The sequence below is a fragment of the Lepisosteus oculatus genome, chromosome 26 (genome assembly GCF_040954835.1).
Source record: "Lepisosteus oculatus isolate fLepOcu1 chromosome 26, fLepOcu1.hap2, whole genome shotgun sequence".
Taxonomy (NCBI): Eukaryota; Metazoa; Chordata; class Actinopteri; order Semionotiformes; family Lepisosteidae; genus Lepisosteus; species Lepisosteus oculatus.
Window position 1 is genome coordinate 9,485,662 of NC_090721.1, and position 26,113 is coordinate 9,511,774.

Below are 26,113 nucleotides of genomic sequence, written 5' to 3' on the forward strand. Positions count from 1 at the left end.
CAATACTGCTGATTCCAAAAGAAACCCTGAAGTGGGCAAACCATGTGCTATGGCATTAGATTTGCTGAACACCCCGTGTGTTCAACTTCAAAATGTAATCACATGTTATAATTAAGTATCTTGGTTTTGAGATATTTATTGAAACAATGTGGGGCCGGTCACAAGTAAAGCTGTAGCTTTGACTACTGAACTATAAACTTTAAAATAAAGCTCTAACAAATGTGAAACTATTGCTTCTAAAATTACTGCTCATAAGTCAAAGGAGGGGGGTGCAGCTAAGAAAGAGCATCAATACACTTTATGCTGAAGGCCAGAAGGAGATTTTGAGAACTCTGTGAAAACCCTGAAAAACAAGTTTCCTTGAGGAGCACAAATACTGGAAAACGGAAGCGCTAATAATATCCTGCTTCCCAATGCAGTAACGAACATGCGTGTTTCGGTCTGAACTGCAGGTTGGATGACACTGCAACATGCAGAGCCGCACAGCCGCCGTGAACTGTGCCGCGTTCCTGCGCCGACGTGCTGGGGCGTGAGGGTGAAAGGTAAGGGTGAATAGTCTGGCGTACGAGTCCTGGTTTTTGTGATCAGTCCACTAAGCTGCTTCTCCCCCTGTCAGATCCCCCCCATGCAACAGCCGGCACAGAGAGCAGGGAGCACAAAAAGAACAGGTCTGCCTTTCGCACGCTGCCTCTTCCAGTCCTGTCGCCTGGATCGCCCCGGTGACTGCCACAGTCCACCTTGCAAACACACCAGCAAAACACGCTGAGAAGGCATCTGTACTTGTTTTTTTTATTTTCCGGACAGTCACTCATGCCAGTCACTTTGCTTGTCCGGCTCTCCACTCTCAGGGTGGGACCGGGTGTGATCAAAACTTTGACCCAGCTGGCCGAGCGTTTATTTGTGGCTTTACTGTGGCTTAGCCTAGCAACGAGCTGCACGCGATCAGCTCACTCCAACCCTGGGAGACCTTAACCATACAAAGGGGAGTCCCAGTTGCTCTGAAACGAGCACAACAAAGCAACTGAAGCGGAAATTTTCAAAAAACAAAAAAACAAACATAAGCCTTTCATTCATCTGAATGCTGACTTATTTCATTAATCTCCACAGGACTGGCCAAGAACAATCCGTTTGATTGCATCTGCAGCACACAGCTACGAGCTGTCTATCCCTCACGCAGTACTGATAAAAAAGCTGTTGAAAGAGCAGATCTGGTCGTTTTTGTGTTCCACTGCCTTCAGCACTTCCCTTCCACAACCCTCTGCCCCCACCCCGAGATCAGAGCTGTAACAGGATTATTAGACAGGCGTCACCCCTCCATACTTTTTTAAAGAGCCGTCCAACAGTTCTGCCTTCTTTTTTCTGCAAAGCGTCCAAAACCAAAAAAAAAACGTTAATCTGGGATTTTCTGCCAGGCCAAATCAGTTTCTCATCACAACTGGCAACTGTAATCACTGCGTGTAAGGCAATTACATTTTGAAAGAAATGTGTCTAAGCTAGGGTTATTTTATGTCTGAACATGGTAAACTGCCGCAGTATTTCTTTACTTGTTAATCTAAGAAAAGGAATGAAAAGACTCAATTACTCAAGACATTTGTGAAAACCACGATTTTGAAGGATACACGATAGCTTTCCTTATCCTGTCATTCACCCGGGGTGCAGGAGTGGAGTGTTTATGGACAGGACTATGGCTGCAGGCGCTGGGGTGCTCTCACCTTGCTCCGCGAGTCCACGTTCAGCAGGCACACCCCGCAGGCCAGCTCCTTGGCATTTTTGATGCCGTGCCGCAGGATACAGGAAGAGAAATCCAAGGAGCTCTCATCAGGCTGCCCAAAAAAATAACAAAACGAGAAGCACATGGGGTTTTAAAAGAAATCTTCCAAGCATGTTCCATCTCTTTATAAGTAATCCATTTAAACTCCGAGAGTGAGCCAAAGTCTAACCCAGCAGGCACAGGGGGTGAGGGGAGACACCCTAAATGGGACCCGAGTCCCTGCAACACTTTCTCCTGCAGAAGAAGTTAAAATATTTCTGCAGATCTGAAAATGTACTAAGCTGCTACGCATAGGCCAAAACAAAACTTCTGCCATGTTTCAGAAGGATGAGCCAGGAGTTACCAAAGTAAGTGAGAGGTTACAGCCTGGAGAGAGAAAGGAACAGCGCCACCTCATCTGTGAAGCCTGGCTACCTCTCTGGAACAGTCTCGCTTGTCTTTACTGGTGATGTAAGCTAATGAACGCAGCTTTGGAATTAATTCCAAAATTAAAAAGACACATTTTGTGTAGCACACTATTGTTAGCGTCTGAGTTGGAAAGGGTTATTTCCTCACCTCTTGATTGACAGGAAAAATGTGAACCACGTAGACCTCAGTCTCAGCAGAGACTCGTACCTGCTCTGTGTTACTATACCGCCTGGCCTCCAGCAGCTCTTCTCCCCCACCCTCTGCCCTCCCACCCCAGGGACCTTACCGTCACGTTGGCGAGCGACATGAAGCCCATCAGGTTGTTCCAGACGCGGCTGATGTCCTTGAGGAGCTGCTGCAGCTTCTCGGAGCACACGGCCGTGGCCTTGATCCCCAGCTCCACCCGCCTGGCCACGCGGTACACCTCCACCACGCCTGCAGCGGGAGCCCAGACAGGAGAAAAGCCATCAGGGACTTGGCCGGTTTCTCAGATTAACAGCTCTGGCGCAGAGAGCCTCAACGCGTCACACAAATGCCATGGGCAGAGCTCAGCAGAGGGAAGCGCAGCAGTGTGTGCAGGCCTGACTTCCCTGTCGCGCCTTATTTCCGCTGCTATAGCAATAGTTAACATAATTTCTCATATAGAGCTTTTCTGGACACTCCACTCAAAGCGTTTTACAGGTAATGGGGATCCCCCCCACCTCCACCAGTGTGCAGCCCCACCTGGATGATGCACCAGTACTCTCCCCACACACCAGCTCTCAGTGGGGAGGAGAGCAGAGTGATGAAGCCAGTTCAGAGATGGGGATTATTAGGAGGCCATGACTGGCAAAGGCCAGGGGGAAATTTGGCCAGGACACTGGGGTAACACCCCTAATCTTTTCGAGAAACGCCCTGGGATTTTTAATGACCACATAGAGTCAGGACCTCCGATTTACGTCTCATCCGAAGTAAGTGTCCCGTTACTATACTGGGGCATTAGCACCCACACAAACCACAGGGTGAGCGCCCCCTACTGGCCCCTACTCTTCCAGCAGCTAAGAGGTCTTCCATCCAGGTAAACATAAGACCAGACAGGTTCACAAGCCTCAGCCTCATGTGCTTGGTTACAGATGATGAGATGAATATAAATGTCTGCTCTCAACACAATGCTACTCTGTCTCCGGGCTCTCTCACCAAGCAGGTACTCCATCCCCTGGGCAGACTGGATGACCTCAGTGCAGACCGCCGAGCTGCTGATGCTGTTCAGAGTGTTGTTGGCTTTGTTGATGACCTGCGCACAGAAATCCAGAGGAAGTTGATTCACAAAAGCCAGTCGCCCCAGCTTGTTATGGTGTTATAAATGTACACATTATATGCGTACAGGAATTTGTACAGGGAAAATGTAAAAATGTTCAACTGTGTGAAAAGAAAACGATTACCCCTTCGCCTTGTATTTCAAACACTATTCCTCTACAAAGCAATGTTTTATCTGCTTGTTGTGTGACGGGTACAGTGACGTGCAGATCTCATAGCAAAGCAGGTGTCTGCTTACCTGCAGGGCACTTTCCAAACATCTCTGCCATTCGTAAGCATAGCGTTCACTTTCCTGAAATAAAAACAACCCATAAAGTTAAGAAAGAGAGGTCAGAAGCAAGGGGACTCCCATTGGCCAATTTTTTGCCTAAGGTTTCTTCTAGCAAATGGAACCTCATCCAGATGTGCCCTGAAATATCCCGGCAGACGAACATCAATAAGTTTTAACTGAATTTGTTCAGGAGACACCGCATCAGCAAACCTCAGCTTTTAACATTCAATCTGCAAACAAGGCACAAGGCTGTTAATGAGTTTCAGACCCCGCTAAAGGTTAAGGTTCCTTTTTTTTTTTGCCTTTTCTCTTTCGGCCTTGATAAAATGGACAGCATATAAGAATGTACCATGACACAGAGCACAGGCTTCTGTCTGGGAAGCATCATGAGCATCTTGGGATTAAGACCATCAAAAGGAGCAGCGCCAAAGGGAAAAAAGTAAAAGCCCGCTTTTTCTTCGTTACTCCGAGGTGGCTGGCTGAGAGCCTCGGAGCTGGAGGAATTCCCCCTGCTCCGGCTCGAGGGGAAGCCCCCCCCTCCTCACCTCCACCTCCCCGGTGAGGTCCTTATACTTGTCGCGGATGACCGGCAGGGCAGGCTTCTCGCTCAGCGTGCTGGAGCGATCCCGGAACAGCTGCTCGGGGGCGGGGGACGGGGTGGAGCGCCCGATCTCTTTATCGCCAAGACTGAGGCTCCTCTTGTGTGAGCCTGAGCAAAACGGAGACAGCACAGGCATGGAGGTGACTAGCAGCGCGCTGCGCGGCCATCGGAGGCTGGACCTGAGAGCCCTTGTCTACAAGCCAGCAGCCAGCAGCTGTTGTGTGATTACAGCAAAGGTCCTATCTGCTTAGACAGATTTTTGTGGATTTAAAATAGCAATTACAGTTCTTTTCCACCGTTTAAAATTTTACATATATGTACACCTGCAGTGAAATTATTTCCATTGCCAAGCTGAGTCGATTACAGACAGCACATTTCTTACTGGGGAGACAGAGCAACACAGCCACATGGGACAAAACGGCATCCGAGAAAATCTGATGACTACAGACAGAAAAAAACACTTTATCAGACCGTGTTTTAAGAAAGAATCAGAATTTAGCTTATACCACATTCAGTGGCTAATATAATGTAAGTGAGTAGATCTATGATGACAAAAAGGAGCTGCAGAATTAGATAATTCTAGCACTCAGCTCCTAAGAAACTCTGTTTATCTATCTCTGTCTTGCCAGCAGTCCACAGAGTGCCATCTGCTGTTCTGTACCTGGTAACTTCTAAAGCCGACTCACAAACTCTGTGGAGCCTTGTGTTTGAGGTACAGATGTACGCTGCGCCCACTGACTAAACATTTTGTTAAAAGGTGATTTTAATCTAGCTATCTTCCGAAGATACTCCAAAGTCTTGGTTTAACCTTTGTTTTGAATAGGCTAGGCATTCTATACTATCTTAATTTCACACAAAACTTCTTATTGTTTCTATTGTTAATGTGGAGGTATACAAGGTCTACATAAACAGTAAAGTAAAAGGCCACAGACCAGAGACAGAAGAAAAGCAGATTTTACAGCAAGACAGAAATGAGCACCATGGAGACAGCAACGGAGAGGAATCAGTGTGGTTGTGAAACACAGGCCACTCACCCTGCACGGAGAGGTCAAAGGTTGCCAGTTCACTCTTGATCATCTCCTCACTGGACTTCACCTTGGCCTGGGAGCTGGCCTTGAGGAAGTCAAACTTGCCGAACTTGGGTTTATCTCCCTGGAAGGCACCAAATTCATCGGCAGCTTCTCCAGTCAGGTTCTGCGGTCCATCGGCGCCAGGGTCCACTGGGGCGGGAGGGGAGTCAGCCTTCTCCGAGACGGTGCTGGCAAAATCCCCAAAGTCGTCATCCTCGGGCAGCTGGGGGCCGGACCCAAAGGGCGCAAAGGCCTCGAACTTGTCGTCTCTAGAGACGGCCTCATCCGGGGGGAAGGTGGTGACCTTGGCGACGGTTGTCATGGTGATGTTCTCCGAGCTCCCGAAGGACGTCTCCTTCCTGTGCAGGATGGCGGAGGAAGGCCGGCTGCCACCTTCTGAACTAAACTGCGGCTTCTTCCCCTGACTGGCCGGGGGCTCCTCTCGGTCTGACCAATCATAGCTGGCGAGGCTGCTGACAGTGGAGCCACCCCCGCCGAAGTTTCCGAAGGGGTCGAACTTCAAATCTTCCCCCTCTGCATGAACAAACAAACAAACAGGAGGCTCTCCCAATGAGAATATCATTACTGAAGCTGGACTTGTCAGGTGGAGCTGACAGGACTGGAAAATTACCTACAGCAGTGAGGCAACCTATTCTGAAGCATGACAGGACAGCTTCTTACTGCGGGATTTAATGAATATACCAGCCTTCTTGCAGTGAAGTATGTACGTGTAGACCCCTATTGCATAGACCTACAGCTGCACAGCCCTTAGGTAGGTATACTTACTTGCTCTCATCCTGAGCCTACAAGCTGTTTACTGGAATAAAACCCTGCTTTTGTAAACAGGAAGGTGTGCAGGACAGGCAGCGAGCAAGGGTGTGGGGGCTACGTCACTGAGCCCCGAGTCCCAGCCAAGCCACTGGCACGCAGCTATGCTCCCTGAACCCCCCTTGGAGAGCTGCACTGGCCTTTAGCTTCATTGTGTTCTGAACTGCAGTCATCAAAACCTCTGCTCTGCAAATAAAATTTCAGATTTAGGACAATGCTGTTGCAATGCAGTGCTAGATGCGTGTGGTTTCTTTTCTGTTGCTATTCCACCTTCCCGTCTTCAGGCAACTAAACGCAGAATGCAGCTCGAAGACCACTGTACTTTTAAAGGATGTTTTTCCTGTGCTACCTAAAAGGACAAACGTGAAAGCATTTCGTTTTGAAGCCACAAAGACAACCCAAACCATTGTGGCTACTGCCCCCACGCTTCGCAAACGTGTTGATGGCACTGCGCAGTGACAAATCCTGCTGCCAGTGACCTTCTACCTTGAAAAGCAAACTCCTTGCAGCTGGACCAATGGAGCTGAACTCCAGTAGATTTCCATCTTGTTGATTTTGTGGTCTTTCCCCAATTCATGACACTTCACATGGCCCAATCCAAAATCAATGTCAAAACATTTAAGGAAAACATCCATCTTGTATATTGGTAAAGATCTTTGTGGAAAAATCTGACTGAAAGTGCTTACTGGCAAGGAAGCCATATTTGATAGTGGATTTTGTGCGATTTTTGTGCGAAACTCTTTTGTAAATATGCAACTATGAACATTTTTGTGCTTCGTCCTCTCATGCCCACAACCTGAAGGACATACAAGAACAATGGATGGGTGCGATGTGCTGGCAATGTTGGATTTTGTGTAAAACAAATGTCATCACGATTAACTGTACAAAATGTATGTTAGATTTGTAATTTCTCTACCAATTTTATTCAGTCACTATGGGAGAAAATATGGGCAAAATGAGCCAATCAATTGTATGGTAAACCTATACATAAGGAACATTTCACATACACAAACTGGATGTTTAAGAAACGTCATAGAGCAGTAAAAGCAATTATTCGCCACCAGTGAATGAAGCTAATTGGTCACATGGTTTGGCAACCAAACTGTATTTGACTATTTTCTTTTCCTCCAAATACACTAGACCAATTTACTGAATTATGACCATAGTCAAAGCAGAATCCGTTGTTGTCAATTTTAACCTGATCCGCATAACTACCACGAAACAATGCAAAATGATTACTTTTTAAAAGGTAATGAGTGAAAAAAGGACTACAGGCATTTGTACATCTCCCAAACCTGAACACCCCTTTATAATTCCAACATAAGCAGTGGCTTTAGTTGGAAAATATCCTGTGGGTAGCTCCTTGATAGGAATTGAAGATGCTGTCACATGTTGAGTAATAGAAAACAGGAACAAAAGCCTAAATGAATCAGGTGTTTTGGACAACTGGAAGCCTGTTGTTTGCATTAGTATTTCCAATACAAAGGAAGCTGTGTTGTGTTGCTGGGACTGAGAACCCTGCCTCCTCATCTTCCCTGCCTGGAAACCTCAGCTCCAGGTCTCTGGCTTGCCCTACCTTCCCGAGAGTTGCCGGTGTGCGGCTGACACAGACTCGTGGTTCCACGGTCCTGCCCTGCCTTGTTCACTAAACAGTGCCCTCCAAACCCTCCAATATTTCAAAGGCGACTCTAGAGCGCTACTGGGAATACGGAGGACTGCAAAACAGTAAACAAAAATACTAAAAAAATTAACAAACCTAATGAAAGGTCAGGGCTTGATCTTAACAGTGCTAGAAATCAGGCACTGAGATTTTAATTCATAATTAAGGCAATAAAACAAGGCAGTAATCACTGATTCCTTGTGCATTAAGTGGACTGGGTGTAGCACGGAATTAGAAATTGGTTTATTGTGGATAAGCACAATATATTTTAGCTTTAACTGTAATTAAATATTCACCTACCTATTACAGATTCTGAAAAAACTATATTTGCACCTGCAGTATATTACTATATAAGCTTTTAACATATAACCTAAGAGTTTTAATGGGAATTAACTGACACCTAAATAACTAACATGATCTAACGGGGACTATAATTAGAAGAATGAAAATGGCTAAGCTATTTCAATTAATAAAAAATTATCTCTGCAGCAATTAGAGGGGCTGTTGACAAGGTGAAAATTGTTTCCCACACAACCGTTTACTCAAAGACCTACTGACAGAGCAGAGGAACAAGGATTAGAAATAACCACCAGTGAATCTGACAGATAATTGACAACTAGTTCGTCTTCAAAGTGGAACTTTTCACATTATCTTTCTTCCCAAACCCCAAGACAGATCTAGTTGTACAAGCAAGTATGGCTGAATCTAAGAGAATTATCTGTGAAATAGCTGAATCTAAATGGCTTTTCCACTTTCCGATTGCACTGAGGAAGAAAACAGCCTGTTCAGCTAGCGCTATACTACGGACTGGAGGATCTTCATGCCTCAGCTGTTTCTGTCACCCTGTGACACAGTATTCCTGGTACTGCACATCAGAACCGCCCACTGGAAGACCAGCCCATTGGGAAGGGCGTTTAATACCAGTGGTCGTTGTTGTCTGTGCAGGTGAGTGGCTTCTTTCCCCCAGTTTCAGCCCCGCTATCCCGCTGATCTCCCCCAACTATAATCCAAATGGCAACCAACTTATCCTGCATTTTAAAACCTCCAATGCTTAGCGTAGCATTAGCAGAATTCACGTTCTGGAAGCTGAGATGACTTAAAAAGGCTGAATAATTTGGAGCATATAAGGGAATAATCTGATCCAAAAGTGAATCCCCAAGACCAGAACTGGGAAAACCTGAGCTGGAAAAATCTTTTTGATCAGTTTCAAAACCCGCCTTCTGGTGACGAATATGTAAATGAAATTCAATTCGTTTTGATTAACACTGATTATCGGTGTTTATATCAACAGACAGCAGTGTTGTTTCGTAGGTCACACACACACACACCAATATCTGCTCCCTTCTGCCTGCCCCCTCAGCCCACATCCATCTCACACAGGCAGTGCAGGACCAGCCTCCACACGATATAGACACTTCGGAAACCAGGTTCACCGAGCCAGAAACGGAGAGAGATGTGATTTCTCAACATGCCGGGCAATAAGTAAGACCTCAAGATCCTGCTTCTATCTTCAACTGCAACAACAGGCTGAGTCCCCTCGAGTCGTGCAAAGCGTAGCATAGCCAGAACACAGCAGAAAACTGAATGCGTCAGCATTGTAAATGCAGCAGTACTGGTTCCAGTATACTGTCACAAGCCGAGGGGAAGGAGTCTGTTTGTGTATGATCAAATTAAACTCAGATTATTAGCAATGTGAAGAAAATAATAAACAAGAAAGGAGTTTTGGAGAAAGCTTATTTAACCTGAGAGCATGATTTCAAATTGCTAACTGGCGCCTCAAACTAGCAGCCAAATGCTTCTCAAATAAAAATCCGGCCACTCTGGAAAATCAACTCAGGGTCACTGGAGTAAAGATGTTTGCTGCCACTTACCACAACCACAAGAATTCGACCACTGAAACGGGACTGGTTTACACCCTGGTCATAACAGTGTTATCTGTCTGAAACTCATGTGATCATGCAATCTAATCTGCAAACTCTGATTAGGATGCCGATTAGATAAATGGGAGCTTAATGTAAATTAAAAAAAAAAGGAAAAAAAAACTCCACAAACAAGAAGTGCTAATATCAGTACCAACAAGCGAGGGGGCATTGAGACTTTTGCTGCTTATTTCTCCTCTCTATACCAAGGTTAGCTGACCTGACTCAGTGGGGCATTTTATAATTGCTTGGGACGAGCCGCACGCGCGCACACACACACACACATTTGCACAAACAGGCAATTTGTGAAATTGACAAGGAGGCCCTACAGAAAGCCACTGTGCTTTCGAGACACACCTGTTCTCCATTTCTGATTTGGATTCTCAAGAGGTGAAAGAAGGAAAAAGCAACAGGGCACGAGTTTCTGCTATGCCAAGAAAAATATTTATTACAACAACAAGGAGTAGAGAGAAAGGTCACAAAATAGTGCAAGGAGGATGTCGTTACAAGAGGTTTGCCAGACATTGCTTTCTTCTTTTCCCTTTTTTAATTAAAGTATACAAGAGCATGCAAAGTAAGAAAACAGAGAAATAAAAAGTAGAAACCCAGAAACCAGAAGCTGAATCGAGAAGGCACATTCACATAGAATAAAATTGGCAAATGTTAGAAGACACAAAGTAGTAGCAATAGAGGAAAAAAGCAGTTCAATATCAGAGACTTGAACTATACAGAACACTTACAAAGCCAAGAGAGCAAAAAATGTTGATTACAGGTTTGAAAAGATCAGGTGCTATTAACCCTTTGAGGACTTGAATGCTTTCTCATACACCTACCCATCTTAATTTGTTTTTCAGATGACAATGAGGCTTGTCTATGACATGGAAGGTTCTGTTTGATTAGTAGTCTGGAAGGCAGTTTTTTTAAGTTGCATCAAGCAGCTTTGATTCAGGCTAAAGATAATATCCCCTTCTTGCTTTTGCATAATGGCTATAATAATCTTGGCTAAGAAAAATGATCTCTGATGTCACATTTACTTTAATACTTTTCATTGATATTCTCAATGAACTCTCCAGTTCAGAATGTCGTGTTTAAAACCACTGACTCACATTGTACATAGCCATCCACAACAATATGGATGACAGCTGTATTAAGGTACAATATTCAGAGATTACAAAGGTAGCTGGCAATGGCACAGGTCACCTTCCTGCTCTTAGTTGCTAGAATTCCACGTGATTCTCTCACATGAAAAGACATTGGCTGGATTTTTCCTGTTTGTATTACTCAAACCTGACCAGGAAAACCTGATTTTTTTAATTTAAAGCCAATTAAAAAAAAAGGTATATTACTCTGAACAATAACAGGGACTGGTAACAACAATAGATAAAAATGTGCCCAGAACTTATAATCAGAAGGCAATGGCCAATGTTTTATTGCAGCAGCAACTAGATTCATGCAACCTAATGAATTAAATTATTATAATAGACATTCTGAATAATTACTCCACATAGCAAACAGTACGGTTATTGTTACCACTTTTCTTAAGTGCTGAGGAAAGGGGTTTGCTATAAAATAAAGTGTGATCCCGAGTTTTACAGGGCTGGAAAGAGACTTCCAAAAGTCTCTTAATCGATTGTAAATTCCATCCCCTTCTTGCTGCATTTTACCAGCAATTAAAACTTTCAAAAATACTGAAGAAAGAATTAATATCAACCCATTTACAATACCATAATGTATTTAAAGGCATTCATATAATACCCCCATATTTATTTAGCACTTTTCACCCAGGAGGATCCCAAAAGTGCATTACATAACCCAAGGGCACAAACATCATTCAGCTCTAAAGAACAGCGCCCACCAGTGCACAGCAGGTCAGGTGGAAGAGTGAGAAATTACTTCACTCCAATTGAATTAAGCAAGTACTTTAGGGAGGCCAGATTATGAAACCCCAAACAGGAATTTATGGAGGACATCAGGATTAACAGTCCTTGTCTTACAAACAGCGCCATGGGATCTTTAATTACAATGCAACTAGAAACTCAGCTTAGGATGTCCTCTGCAGGACAGCCACCTTCTGCTGCAGACCATCCCCTCACCACACCGGGGTACTGATTTGAAAATTCCTGTCCAAAAGAAACAACCCCCTCCACTGGTCAGCCAACAACTTACAGTAGCAACCTGGTTTTCCTTAGCAGTCCCTAACCTTTGTACTGAACAGGACCATCCTTGCCAAATCCCTGAGATCTGACTGACATCAGGGTGCAAGGTGACAACATCATTCCGGTTTTCATGCATACATTTTTGTTTTTGTTTTGCAGTGATTCAGGATCCTAAATGGCAGATTTATTCCTCCCAGGGAAGCTGTTGATTTTCCAAAGTGTCAGACTCAGCAAAACTCAAGCTCTCAAAGGGTTAAAGAACACTGCACAGGAAGAGCATTCTATTACAGCACTTCAGAATTAATTAGTAATTAGTGGTACAGAAGAACGGCAATTTAAAGAGACAGTACCCCTTTTCTTTCACAGACATTTTGTCAACCTAAACCAGGTATGAAAGCAATGTTACCGAAAGCATGTAACTCGGATGTAAATTAGGCTTGGGAGAAAAAGATGAGGTTACAGAAAACCTTATTAATAAATATTTAGATCATATGATTTTATGATGATTAATTCATGTACGTAGAACAGGAAGGGTTATTAAGGAAATATACTCATATACTCATAAATATTCAATTAAGGTTAATTTCTCTCAAAATAAAAATTACTTAAAATGTGGACTTATAACAATAAACGCAAGACGAAAACAGGGTTTTCGAGCTGCAAAATATCACTGCAAGAATGCTATAAACACCTTCTTGTCAATTTCACAAACTGAGCTCAACAAACACACTTCTAAAGAGAAGCAAGGTATGACAGGACTTGACTTAATCCTGATATGAAAATCGCCTCTAAGAACTAAAATGTGCAAAAGGACAGACAAAGGCTTCTGAATTATAGATCCTAGTTCGCGACACACAGGAAAAACAGATACTGTCTCTTTAACTTTACAAGGCAGGAAGCATAAGAGACAGTTTCATTAACTGTTGGCCTTTCAGATGAAAACATGGTCATGATTTAACGCCACAAGGCCCGCCACGATTAAATTATTTAATTATGGTCCTTCCTCACGCAGGATCAGAACTTTTGGCCAACGTGAATTGTGCACACCAGCGTGCATTTAAAGACAAATCTAGAGGTATAATTCAGAACTGCTTCCAATTAACACTGAATAAACTTTAAGGTCTTAATTTGGTCTCCCTTTCAACCAGGGCAGGCTTTTGGACTTGGGCACAGCCCCCCCTGCTGTCCTCTTGCCCTTACTGTAAGAAGGCCAGCTCTGTGCTACTCTCCCATTCTCCGCTTCCAACTGAATAAAAAAAATCAGTACCTAGGCTACTGCTGGAGGAGGTTTCCAGTGGCTCTTTGCGCTTTGCTCCTGAACACAAGCTCCAAGAATCGGGAGGCTTACAAAAGGTTTTACGCTCAGGTGCAATCAAGGAGAGATGGATTACTTCAAACCCACCACCTGTTAGAGCCCGAAGCCCATCAGCACAAAGACCACTGTCCTGCAGCCGCCCAGCAGGAGCCTATGGAACGCAACGTCCCAGTGTTGTGCAAAAATGCAGGGATGACCAGGTGCCCAAGGGTTAAATGGTTTCTCGTCAGCCAACATCCAGGCAAGACAAGCATCTCGTGTTTTTCTGATCCCTGCTTCTTCCTTGCAGCTCTCTGATGCAAGGAAGATATAAGGAGGGGCCATAACCTTTTGCTTAACTTGAAACTCGGTTGTTTTTAAAAAAATCAAACCTCACTGTTAAGCAGGCACAGAACAATGAGCTTGCATGAACATGGGCTATGAGGCACAGCATCTGGATGTGAAGGACAGTAAACAACGATGCAAACAAACAAATAACCGAATCATATGGAAAACAAGTGGGGGGGGGGGTGTGAGAAAACAAATATATGCATTGAACAGTGCACTAGTATGTATGTTCTTGTGTCTCCCTCTTGAGAGGATAATTGTCTAAGATCGTAAAGTAGTGTGGCATGATAAAGGCCCTGAAGCTCTCCTTGACCTTTTCTTGTGCACAACACAGATTTCCTCCTCAGACACAAACTTCCAAGAGGAGGTCTGATAAAAGCTAGGGAGATGGTGTATGTGGGAGGCGATTTGAATCCGATTCTGCACTGAGAACAGGCTATCGGAAGTCATCCATCAACAGAGCTGGACAAGAGCCGAGGTTTGAAAAGGGGGGAACTTTTTTTTTTTTTACAACATCTCTCTGAACTGTAGACATTTCGTCTTTTCCCCTCCTCAGCCGGAAAGACACTTTGCCCTGGCTTCTACCCTGCTCTCCACTTCCTATGTAGCAGGGATCCCTGGACCCGAGGGAGAATGAGGGGTACAGCGTGTTCACTGACTACTCTGGGACAGTCTGCACTTCTGAACCTCTAGACCTACACCAGCTACAAAAACACATTACGCATCTTAAGTGGCATTTTCCCTTTAAAAGCTGTTATTCTAGACCTGTCTTCAGAGCGCCCCGTGAAACCCAGAAACAAACGTTCTCCGTCGGGTTTCATTCAGAACAACAGAAAAAGAAAAGGACTTCTTCAGGACGTCCTGCAAGAAGGAGAGGGATTAACCACTCCCTATAGACACCACTAGGTGAAAGGAAAAAATTTAACATTTTATCTCCTAGATTTTAACCTTCTTCAGGTCCACAGAGGATAGAATACTAAACAAAAAACTTTCGTTTTGAAGACCTTGCACAGTGGGCAGCTTGGATTAGGAAAGTCTTCAAAATTTCAGACCCTCAGGCCCACGAAGTCAAAGTAATGACCAATGCTCTTCGATCGTTTAAGAAGCTGTTTCATTAACTGCGAGCAACCAAATCAGTAAGGTACACAAAGAGCTCCCTCTCAGGTAATTTAAGATTACAGAAAAGCTGCTGTAAGATTTCAGTGTCAGTTAATGTCACCGTTAAAGCCTAAACTGTCTTGTTTCTTTAAGTTAATTTCCAAAAACCACAAAAACCATTTTCCAAGTACTAAACATATCAAGCACTAAGGTATTGAGTGGTGATAAATCAGAGAATTTGTTTTCCTGTTCTTCACAATAATAGTCAACCCCAATTTACAACTGTTGAACCTGAATATAATCTGTAATGGTTGTTAGATGAACTGTCAAATAACTCAGAATTGGCAGAAGGGATAGACTTTTAAACCCTTAAATGAAAATTTCGTACTATGCAATGTTACAACAGTAATTCAGTCTAAATAGTTCTAATTAAATAAACATGAACCCTTACAGTTAATATTCTGAATATTACAAAATGAGTTCTGTTTTTATAAGTACCATGACTGTTCTTGGTAATTTTATGGGCGTATAATGACTTTCCTGGCTTGTAACAACTGAGTAAGTTAGAATTGCACACTCTCACAGACAACTACAAAGCACCACTGCCTTTAAATCAATACCCTAAGAGGGGCTGCATTTGCATTCATAGATCTGTCACACATACTTAGAAAATCATTACCTGATCAGTCGTTATTGATTGTGCTTTTACTTGCAAAGACAAACTGATGGGGATCAAGAACAGAGGAGACCCAAACATTTATGAGTCTGCGGGAAACCTGGCTTTGATTAAAAGCATTAGATAATCAAGGAATCAAGCCAAGCACACAGAGTGCCAGAATAATTTAGGCCAGATGGTCACAGACTTCAGACGTGTTTTGGGCACTCTCTGGAGTTCACCTGGAGTTGAAAGGATGTTCTGTTTGCGAGAGCAGCACACTACCTGCTAAATGGTGTTCATTCCAGCCGAGTTCTTAATCAGGCTTATTGATTATTAAGACTTGTAAGACACCGGTTGGATTTAGTCATTAGTATTAACCCTTTTATTCATCATTTCAGGTCATAGACTTGATTGAGGACAGGTCTGACTTCAGAATTGGCACTGGGTTGATACCAATAACAAACCTTGTACAACCTTTTAAGAGCTGAAAGAAAACTTAAAAACTGACCTTCGTAGAAGAAAATTGAAGCCAATTCACCTGCGATTAAGAACACGGCTAGAGAAGAAACCGGAGGAGATGGAAGAGACCACGTATGACTAACACTGAGAAGCACTGCTCTAACTACCTGATGAGGAGACAGATGAAGCTCAGTAATAGTTCAAGCTCACAGATCAGAGCAACAAAAACCACATATCCAAAGTGTGAAGAACAGGCACGAGTCACAGTTATTTCTATGATAAAGCTTGTCCAATGACATGAGCTCATCATATACTGTAATCTAAATTTTTAAAGACTTGTGTGAAATGACTTGAAACAAATATGTCAGGAACTGTATTTTTAAGAGGAAGAAGAGAGGTAGTGCACTTCTTTCTTTTAACGTATGAATATCATATGAATGGCAGCAAATATCTTAACACTGCTGTCTTATTTGACACTATCATTTCAGATACAGGCCAAGCGCTACAGGAGACTTGATTAGTGTGAAGCCTAAGATTAATAGAGAACGCAATAAATAAATGACGGAAGCCTTTTCCTATTCAAAGATAAACACATAAATAAGTTATTAAATATACATATTTAACTTAATTTAATGTGCATGTAAAGGGAAGCAGAAATCAGATGGGAAAATGGGAAGGTGGGACAGATATGAAGGAATGATATGAAGTGTGCAAACTTTCAATACTCCAGAACACCATCTGCTGATTCTCAGCACGACTCAGGGAGTTCACCCAGTGGGAGGAAGCATCAGTCATACAGGCGGGTCAGGGCAGAGCTGTGCCTGCATGCTAGCCAGGCCTCACCAGAGCAACCGCACGAGTTCCTCACCTGCAGCGGGGGGCTGGTGGGCAGAGAAGCCGGGCAGGTCGAGGGAGCTGTCTGACATCACGTGCTTCAGGTCCCCACCAACGTCCGACAGCTTCATGTCCAGCTGGACCGAAAGCGCGTCCTCCGAGTCCTCCTTACCCACACTGCTGCCCCCAATGGACGGGAGGTCTAGGGACTTGACGGAGGCTGAGTCCTCTTTGGCTTGCTTGAAGGCCGCCACCTTGTCCACCAGGCTCTTCTCCGAGGCCCCCAGGGCGGTGGAGAACTTGGAGGACTGAAAGTCGGCAAAGTCGTCGGCGTCACCTTTGAGGGACAGGAAGGAGCCCCCGCCGTTGTCCTTGGCGTCCTCGAAGCCCGGCGCGCCCTCTAGCGAGAGCTGCTTGAAGACGTCGTACTTGTCGGAGAGGTGGGGCTGCCGGAGCTGCTGCTGCTGCTGCGGCGGCGGGGGCGACAGGGTCTCGTCGGGGGGACCCCCCGCCGCGCCGCTCTCGCCGGGCCTCGCCTTGCTCTTGGCCTCAGCCGAGCCGCCGAAGGTCATGAAGTCTGCAAAATCGTCCTGGACCGCCGTGCCAGCCCCACCCCCGAGGGGGGCAGACGCTGACACTGTAGAGGAGGAGGTGGTGGTGGAGGAGCCAAACAGAGCAAAGTCACCAAAATCATCCACTCCTGCCCTAGGGGCCTTTTGCCCAGCAGGGGGTGCTATCAGAGAGGGGGCAGAGGGGAAAGCTGGCATTTTGGTCTCGGTAATGGGGACGGCAGGAGCCAGAGAAGTGAAGAGGTCCAGGTCTGTCATGTTGAGAGGGGTTTTGGGCTGGGAGAGGGTGGTTGGGTGTTGTTGCTGCTGCTGCTGCTGCTGCTGCTGTAGAGGCTGTTGCAGGAAAGGAGAAGGGAAAGCAGGCTGGAAGATTTTGGTCTGTTCTGGGGGATCTAGTGGGGAAACGCTGTCAGCCGTCTTGAAGTCTGTGAAGCCATCATCAGCACTGGCCGATCTGAAATCTGCAAATCCTTCCCCTGGAAAAAGAAAATGCGTCAGAAGAGAGAGTTGGTTTGTGATATACAATAATCAGAAATTCAGAGATACTTTATTACCATTACCATCGCTGGAAAGCAAGAATTTAGTCATTCAATAACACCTGTTGCTCACACGTTTCCAGCACACGTGGTCAGTCTCTGAACTATGTTTGAGATCCAATCACTTGGATAAACGAGCTGTGAGGTGCATCCTGTGGCACATTTAATGAGATTTAACTACACCACTGCACACACTGAGGTACAAAAGCGGCAAAGCAGGCAAAAATACATGCAGGACACCAAAGCAATTATCTAGACCCACAGAGAAGATGATAAAGCAAAAATTAAAATTTCCTCTTCTCATGGTGCTCCTGATGATGAATGCACATCTGTGTTCATTGTGCAAATCTTTTTTTTTAAACAGAATTCTTTGAAGACACTCTTTCATCTGCTTAAAAGACTGTGCTGACTTCCACTACTGCAGGCTTTTCATTTTATATTTTGTCCTGTCAATCTAGATTCTCACTTTGCAAACTAACTGCAAAAGGCAAAGGGCAAACACTCCTCAGAGCCTGCAGGTGTCTCTGCTTGAATGGTGGGAGCTCATCTACAAGAGATTTGCAGTAGGACCCACCAAAAAACAGTAAAAAAAAAAACGTTTCTAGCTCAGTATATCGAGTTCACTCTTGACCTAAAATTCTTTAAAAAAAATCTGGAACTGTCAATTTGTGTTCCTTGTATGTGTCTGTGTAGAATCGACAACTGTTAAACAATCTTCTTTAGGATCAATTAGATAGAAGCAGCTAGATAAACTATATGGGGCAAATGGCCTCTTCTCATTTGTGATCCAAGACTTTTGTAGGCTCAGATTCTTACTGTTCATGGCAACAACCCAAGACAGGAGCAATAAACCACCTGCTACGCTGCAAGCTGCCTGCAGAAGAGAGAGCTCTGACTGGAGGAGCTATGCAGCCCTGACAACACTGCACACACACACACAGGAGACTGGCCACGGAGAGCTGTGGAGGCCCCAAGAAGGTCAGTCCTACACAGCGCTTGGCCAAATGTGCGTCACTGTCCACCCATGTGGCTGTGCCACACAGGATATCCAGGGCCGTGGGCAGATCCTGACACTACCCAGACTTCAAATGGCAATGACTTGATTACAGGGCTCATCCTGCACTCTTAAAAGTGCAGCCTTTATCAGCACAGACACTCAGAAGCCCCGAATTGTGTTTTTCTGTGAGGTTTACATCTCTGAATTCAGACCCCATTGGGCAGCACAGTGCGGGGGTGTGCAAAACGCTGCAGGTACGTCAGGCGTGGCCACGCAGTCCTGATGCTGTAAGTGAACCTTGTGAAAACCTGAAGAATCACCTTCACCCCAAAATACATATAATTTTTTAACTCAAGCAAGTAAAACCAAGGAGGTCACTGCAACCATAACTTACTGGAGTCCCGAAAGTTTTCCCCTTTGGAAACTGCTCTAGTAAAACAGGGACATGAAAAAGACACCTCTGTCAATGTTACTAATTAGAGACGTTTGAGCATGAAACAGCTATTCTCCTCTCTCGCTCTCAAATCATGACCCACATGTTCAATTTTACTAAGTAAAAAAAATATATTTGCAATATATCTTACACGGAGAAAATAGCTATTTGATGCCTAAAAAGGTTTTACCTACATGCTTCTCAATGTTTCTACAACCCTCTTTGTCACATGCCTCGTCAATATGAAATTAAAGTAGACAAAATATGGTTTTGGACAGCAGAAGAGAGACAAGATGGCAAGTTTGTTTCATATGTAAATATGTGATATGTACTTGACTACCTTCTCTCTACAAAGCTTAAAAAACTTTGCTCACCTATTGGCTTCAAATCAGAGGGATGTTCAAGTTGCCTGAAAACACTATATTTATCTCCAAAATCTGCAACATAGGAGAGAAACAAACTGATTAGTATGAAATGGTAAATTACATAGTCCAAAACTTATTTATGGGATGTTGGCTCCTGGCATCCTTGGTAAATAACTATTCCAAAAATTATGGTTCAAAAACAACATTTCTAAGAATGAACAATGCTGAAAACTAAATACTAATACCAGTATTTCAGCTTGCTTTCTTCGATTAGCGAAGTCGATGCTTCTTCCTTTTGAACGAACTTCAGACGCTGCTCATGAGAGCCAGACTGACCAGGTGCGAAAAGACACGCTAACCTCCAGGTGCTGGCTTGTGCCAGATGTTACTGTACCTGCAGCAGAGGGGGTGGCGTCTGCTGGCGGGTCCACGGACAGCTGTTTGAACACAGCGTACTTGTCAGAGCTGGACGATGCTGCCGATCCGGACACAGGGGTCAACAACACCGGAGCACTGTAGGACCACAAGAATTTGCTCATTGAGGCAATTTACAACTTAACGCGGCCAATAAATCTGCTCTAGTGATTGCTAAGGAGACAATTACATCTCAATTTATCCTTCAAAATCTGTATCATGTCTCCTGCAATGGAAAGCTTTGTGATATTCTGGAGTACAGGTAACTGTACATACTGAAAGTGATTCAATGCTGTCTGCATGTCTTCAGCCAACACTGATCGTATACTTGAACCGATGGCTGTCTGGCCCGTACCTGCTCTGAGGCTGGGTGCTGGGAAAGGCTCCAGAGGATTCTCCCTGGAATTCGGTGAAAGAGTTGTCCGCCATTCCTGCCTTGGGTGCTTCCTGGAAATCCTGGAAGTCGTCCTCATCAGGTTTTGTCATCTGGACAACAGGAAAGCAGTTATGGACTCGACAAAAAAAAATCCTCCAAACACGGAATGCAGTTACTAGGCGCTGTCCACAGCAGGAACACTGTCTCATCTGTGCTGACAGCTTTCTAGACATTTGGCCGTGACAGTCACATTGAGAAAGAAGAAAACAATGCATCCTTCTGCAAAGGAAAAGGAGATCTGACACTGATGGCACACTTGTACAGAAACAAGTTTTCAAGTGGGGTTTGTCTTCCTAATTTTTTTTTTTAGCCTAAAGACTTACCATTTTTAATTAAAAGAAGCTTCTGTCATTCTTTAAACTGTGAAAAACATGGGTATGGAATTACTCACATTTGGCAGAACCTTATCAATATAAAATTCAACCCGTTTTTACTTTTTCTTCAACTTTGTGACCACACAGCGCAGCACAGTAAGTCTAACCTGACAAATAACTTCACCTTTCAGTTCAGAAACAGGGGTGACAGGACACAAATTGCACAATTACCTGGGCAGCAGGGGGGAAGGTAGCCACGAACCCTGCAGTGGGCTGTGAGCTGGAGCCCTGTGGGGCTGTAGAGAGGGACACGCCCATCACTTGGGAAGCGGTGGACATTGCCATGGAGACTGTCGGCTGGGCAACAGAGGGCACTGACATCAAGGGCTGCTGATGCAGAAGAGAGGGCATGGCCAGTGTAGGTAGTGTGGGTACAGGGGGAGAGGGGAACTGGCTCAATACATCCAGGCTCATAGCTGGGAGACCATTCTTCAGGTAGAAAAAATGAAAAAAAATTATGTTACAGAGGCAATGACATCACAAAACATTCTTTCTTAAAGCAATACCAGCTCTAAGCAAAACCCTAAAAGGGTGATGATTCAAAGCTGCCTGAACTCCCCCTTCATAGAACTTTTGCCTATGTAACATGGACATTCTTTAACAAACAGAGGTAGACAGAAGTTTAAATTATACATTCCACTTTCTTGCCTGCATTTATATGAAATGCATTTGCCCCATGGCCTGTTGAAAAGATTTCTACAAAATTACTGAAGTGAGTTTGGGTTCTTGGAAAGAAACGGGACTGACTTTTCAGTGTGACAATAGAAGGGAATTAGCTCCCTGCCAGACACACTGAAGACGTGTGTTCCATATACACCCCGGAGGTGGGACGCAGGCAGAAGACCTGCCCATCGCCATCGGAGTTCACCCAAGAGTGAGGTCAAAAGTCAGACAACGTGCCGAGCCAAAGTTAGGGTTAACACATCCACTGTTTCTCCAAACACAAAGGACTGCAGATGAAATTATCTCAACAGCATTCAGAGACAAAGATCCATTAAATCTTCGGCCTTGGCACAGTGAGTCTGCTAAAGAGCCCATTCAATTTGAGAGGCGATGTTTCTTATTCACCTTTGTTCCTATATTTCTCTAATCCCCTTTATTAATGTGCTACATTACAATGACAACCCAGTTCTGTCTGTGGTGATAGGCTCCGCTTCGTTCTGGTTTTTTTCTTCCAAATGAGACAGACTATCTTCTGAGTGAATTATTCATTAAAGTCAAGCTTCATTTTAACAAATATCACTGGGAGATTCCTCTGCTTTTTCATCATTCTACAAAAGAGTCCTGCTCCATTTGCTGGCCCCTAAGGACTCTTTACATTTACATTACAAAAAGAACCCACATTTCTCCCCTAGCCTCTGATCCAGCACTTATAATAAGCCATACAGAGATGATAGATGTGTCTTTCTCACAAAGGCACAGTCTCCCACACAGCGATAAGAAACATTCCCCTTACCAAGGGACCTAAGTCACAGACATTGGCCTTACTAGCCAAAACTAGCCAATCAGAGCGCACCTGTGTCACACCAATCATCGCCAGCACAGTGTAAAGCTCCTCCTTTGTCAGCTTCCCTGGGGTTGTGCGATTGGCTAAGGCCCATATCTGTCCCAGAGCTTCCCGGGGCAGCCCCGATGACATCAGAATGGGGTAGAGCTTGGCCGTGTCGATCCCTGAAGGGGTCATGGTGATCTCCAGCACTTTCTTGTACAGGTCTGCGGGTTACAAGCGTGGCAGAAAAGCTCAGCTGAGGGCTACACTCTAGCACTGCGAGACTGCTAGTCTCAAACTGAGGGTCAGAGAGCACCAATTAGTAATTCTGTTACTGATCACAAATGTCATGCAAGAGATACAAAGAAGCCTACTGTAAACCTTTCAGAAGATGATGAAATGCTAAGCAATAATAAATGTCCACTGTAGAGTACAAGTTCTGCATTGATGGCAAGTATTTGGATTAAGACACTGCAAGAACTGGGTCTTTACCTGGGACAAGACTGTCATTGTAGAGCCAGGCAGGCATCATGGGCTGGATATGTTCTTGCTGGGGATACACGCCCACACCTGAAACAGCAGAGTGACACAACTGTGACGCGGCCCAGTATGTCGTCTCCACGCGGGGACCCCTCTCCCCTGGCATCCACGGCTCACAATGTCCTTCTGTGGAGGCTGTAGGAATCAGTATGCGCAGCTACACTCATGGCCTTAATCTGGAGCAAGTGTGGACTGTGGAGTGACTCATGATGATAAGAGTTGGCACCGATTCACAGAGGACCATTCGCTCTGCTGCTTTACATCTCAAGTCATCTGTTCTGAAGTGATCATCCAGTTATTCAGAATGAGAGATTAGGAAGGGGAATAAAATATGCCGTTTTATGGCTATATAAGCAAACTACTACAGAAAAGGCCTTTATTGCATATATGGTATTGTAGGTATGTCTTCACAATTACAATGGTATGATTGAGAGGCACCCCACTTTATTGTCAATCTAAAACAGCTTTTTTATTAATTTCATAATGAAATGGGACTTTGTGAAACAAGGACAAACATCTACTGACAGATGCACAGTTAATGCTCATGGATGACTGGATCCCACAGGTGGCAATCAATACAAATGCCACCTGTTGCTCTGGGCTTTGATAGCTCCTGTCAGGAATTGCTTAACAGGCCCGAGGCTCCAAGGCAACTCAGTCCTGATAATCAAATAACTGCTACATGCACACCTGAGTGCTAAGATCTTATATAGCCTGACACAACAGCAGAGAATGAAAACAAAACACAATCGATTAAGGGCAGCATGCAAAAAAAATCAAGAGTCATCATCCACGATTTGTCATACAGACCCTCTGGAATGGGTGAGTGAATCCCAGCACCCTCCCAGTATAACTGAAGCAGACAACAGAAGAGCTGAATTTGGCAGAAGTGTTACAAGTGCAGACAAGTGCTGCTAAAGGAGTCCTGTATGACAGCTTTGTTGAGACAAGGGGATCTTCTGTATGCAACAGGCAGAGCAAATGGGAAACATTTCTTAAATGCTGCAAAAGCATCATCTCATAATCCAAGTGTTGACACATAAAACATACTGCAGTGCCTCCACCTCAATGCATTTCTTCAACTGAAGTAGGAGATGTTACTGACATGCACATAGCCTGGAGAAAGCATGCAAAATAATACTGTCAGTAGAATATATGGTGCATGCTGCAATTGTGATTACAGATGGGGAAAAAGGCTTAAACCAACAAATTAAATAACCATTACAAAAATAAAAGGTACCATTCAATTCAATTATATCACAGCAGTAAAACTGGTTTTTCACCCTTTGTCAAAGTAATTCAGCATGTAAGTGAAATTTCAGCAAGTTTCCATTTTGCTTTCCTCTCTCACTCTCACATGGTTTCAGCAGTAGCGTTTGTGCCCAGAAACAGGACTATGACCATCACAGCTATCAGGAAGAGAAACCTTGGTTTCTACAATGGTGCCTCACACCAGAATTAATGTGTGGCTAATCCCTAGGCAGCCAATACTTTGCCTGAAGATCAATGCAGCCACATACTCTAATAATCCCAACAGAATGAGAAAGAGAATAACAAAACTTCCACCATATTTGATTTTACAGATGAATCTGAGGCCCCTGCATTTCTTCAAATGGGGCACAAAGCTGGAATACCTCAATACCTGTTCATGTGAAAATCCTATTCATATTCCCAGTCATATGCCAAAACAGAATCACAGCACAGATAGGGTTATGCAGAAACAAAGCATCAGTAAGAGGTTATTTCAATTTGCTGGCATTGTTAAAAGAAGGAAGCAATAATACAGAGCCCCGAAAACGTTTTTTTTAACAATGACCTATTGGGGAAAAAGGCAACAAAATTTTCTCTGAAAACAGAAGAATCCTCAATCATCGCTCAGCTGATCGATCATTGATAAAAAAGGAGAGCTCAGAAAAGGGCGGCGCGCGAAAGGAAACCCTGCGACGCGGAGCACTTGTGTTAATACAGAGGACTGTCCCAGAACGTGGCTGTTAATCAAAGAGAGCATTTCACAAAGTCGTGTCTCACCGCTCTCATGCGCCGGCGGAGGGGCGTGGCTTACAGCTACCTTGGGAGCCGGCGGTGGCGGAGAGTGTGGCGGCTGGGAAGGCGTTTCCGTGGCGAAAGCGGAACTCAGGTTGCTGTCGGCGACGCCCCAGTTGCGGGCTCTCGCGCTGGGCTGAAACTGGGCCGAGACCTGAACTCTAGGGCTCATCTCCGCCAAGGGCTGGCGGGACTTAAAGTTAACCTGGGCTCGGCTGTCTGAGGATAAATCGCAGGAGGAAAAGAGCTTTTCTTCCAAGGAAGGGCCTGAAGGGAAGGACACAACTGTTGGACTTACACTGTTAATTAACTAATTTCCCGATTAATCAAGACCTGATCAAAGTAGCAATGCTTCCAACACAGAGAATCTGAAAAACCTCTCCAGGACTCCAGTAAGAACTTCCTTCTTGTTAGAACAGGGAGTTTTGTTGAATATCCTGGCCCCCTACAGCAAGAACAGGTGTACCTGCCATGTATTGTGTTACTGCACAAGGCATTTTTAGTGTTTTTTCTTTTGACAAAAAAGTAACGCTAGGAAGTATTACAATTAAACACGTTACAGAAACGCAGTCTTAAACAGTAAAAATACTTTCTTACTCTGGTGAAAAGTGGATGCAGGTCCCTGAACAGAATGGAAAAAAGTTCCACTGAGATCGTAATGGTATAGTTTTGACTCAGGCACTAAAGCGATGTGCTGGGAGTGCAGTGTAAGCCCTGCAGTCCAGACATCACTGGTTCATGACTGCGCTGTACCACAATGTGAGTGTGAGCATGACATGTGCTACCTGAACTGGGCAGACACCTGAAACCCTGTGATTTGCCAGAAATCTTGTTTGCTGTGTGAGTAGTCAGAGAGAGCTGGATCACAAATCCAACTGATGCCAGCTCATCGGAGCACACTTGTGGGACCCAAAGCATGGAAAGTGACAGAAGGCTCCGATCCTGTGGGTTTCAGGGGAGAGGGCGGGATGCAATGTTTGGAATGTTTGGCAATGAGCTCACAAACATCAGGCTGTTATTTAACAACCAGTGAATCCCAACTGAAGGGGTTGCAGGGAGAAAAATAATTAAAACTCCAAACAAGAACACAGAAAATAATAGTTTCATCTCTGGCTTGCATTTTCTTCCTCCCTGCTGCAGATCGCCCTCCTCTTTTGCCTGTGGCACGCAATCATTCATTATTGACGTCTGAAGGCAGGTGTAATACATCAGGCACTTACAATGGAAATGAGCATGAGAGACGCAT

General features: G+C 44.5%; 1 protein-coding gene across 10 annotated transcripts in view; it reads right to left on the reverse strand.

The window, feature by feature from the left end:
- The window catches only part of synrg (synergin, gamma), a 51,996-nt gene that overhangs the window by 11,758 nt on the left and 14,125 nt on the right, over positions 1-26,113 (reverse strand). For 2 of the 10 annotated variants that reach the window (XM_015367591.2, XM_015367590.2), the window contains exons 8-23: positions 24,853-25,134; positions 22,777-22,854; positions 22,312-22,508; positions 20,967-21,224; positions 20,341-20,471; positions 19,966-20,084; positions 19,581-19,643; positions 19,168-19,197; positions 16,706-17,716; positions 5,382-5,951; positions 4,292-4,455; positions 3,714-3,767; positions 3,356-3,452; positions 2,466-2,614; positions 1,713-1,823; positions 1,321-1,359 (exon numbers count right to left, since the gene is read on the reverse strand). In XM_015367591.2, the coding sequence (XP_015223077.2) occupies positions 1,321-1,359; positions 1,713-1,823; positions 2,466-2,614; positions 3,356-3,452; positions 3,714-3,767; positions 4,292-4,455; positions 5,382-5,951; positions 16,706-17,716; positions 19,168-19,197; positions 19,581-19,643; positions 19,966-20,084; positions 20,341-20,471; positions 20,967-21,224; positions 22,312-22,508; positions 22,777-22,854; positions 24,853-25,134 (3,353 nt within the window). The remainder of the gene's footprint in view (positions 1-1,320; positions 1,360-1,712; positions 1,824-2,465; positions 2,615-3,355; positions 3,453-3,713; positions 3,768-4,291; positions 4,456-5,381; positions 5,952-16,705; positions 17,717-19,167; positions 19,198-19,580; positions 19,644-19,965; positions 20,085-20,340; positions 20,472-20,966; positions 21,225-22,311; positions 22,509-22,776; positions 22,855-24,852; positions 25,135-26,113) is intronic. The other 8 variants (XM_015367593.2, XM_015367595.2, XM_015367596.2 and 5 more) reach the window with 6 other exon arrangements.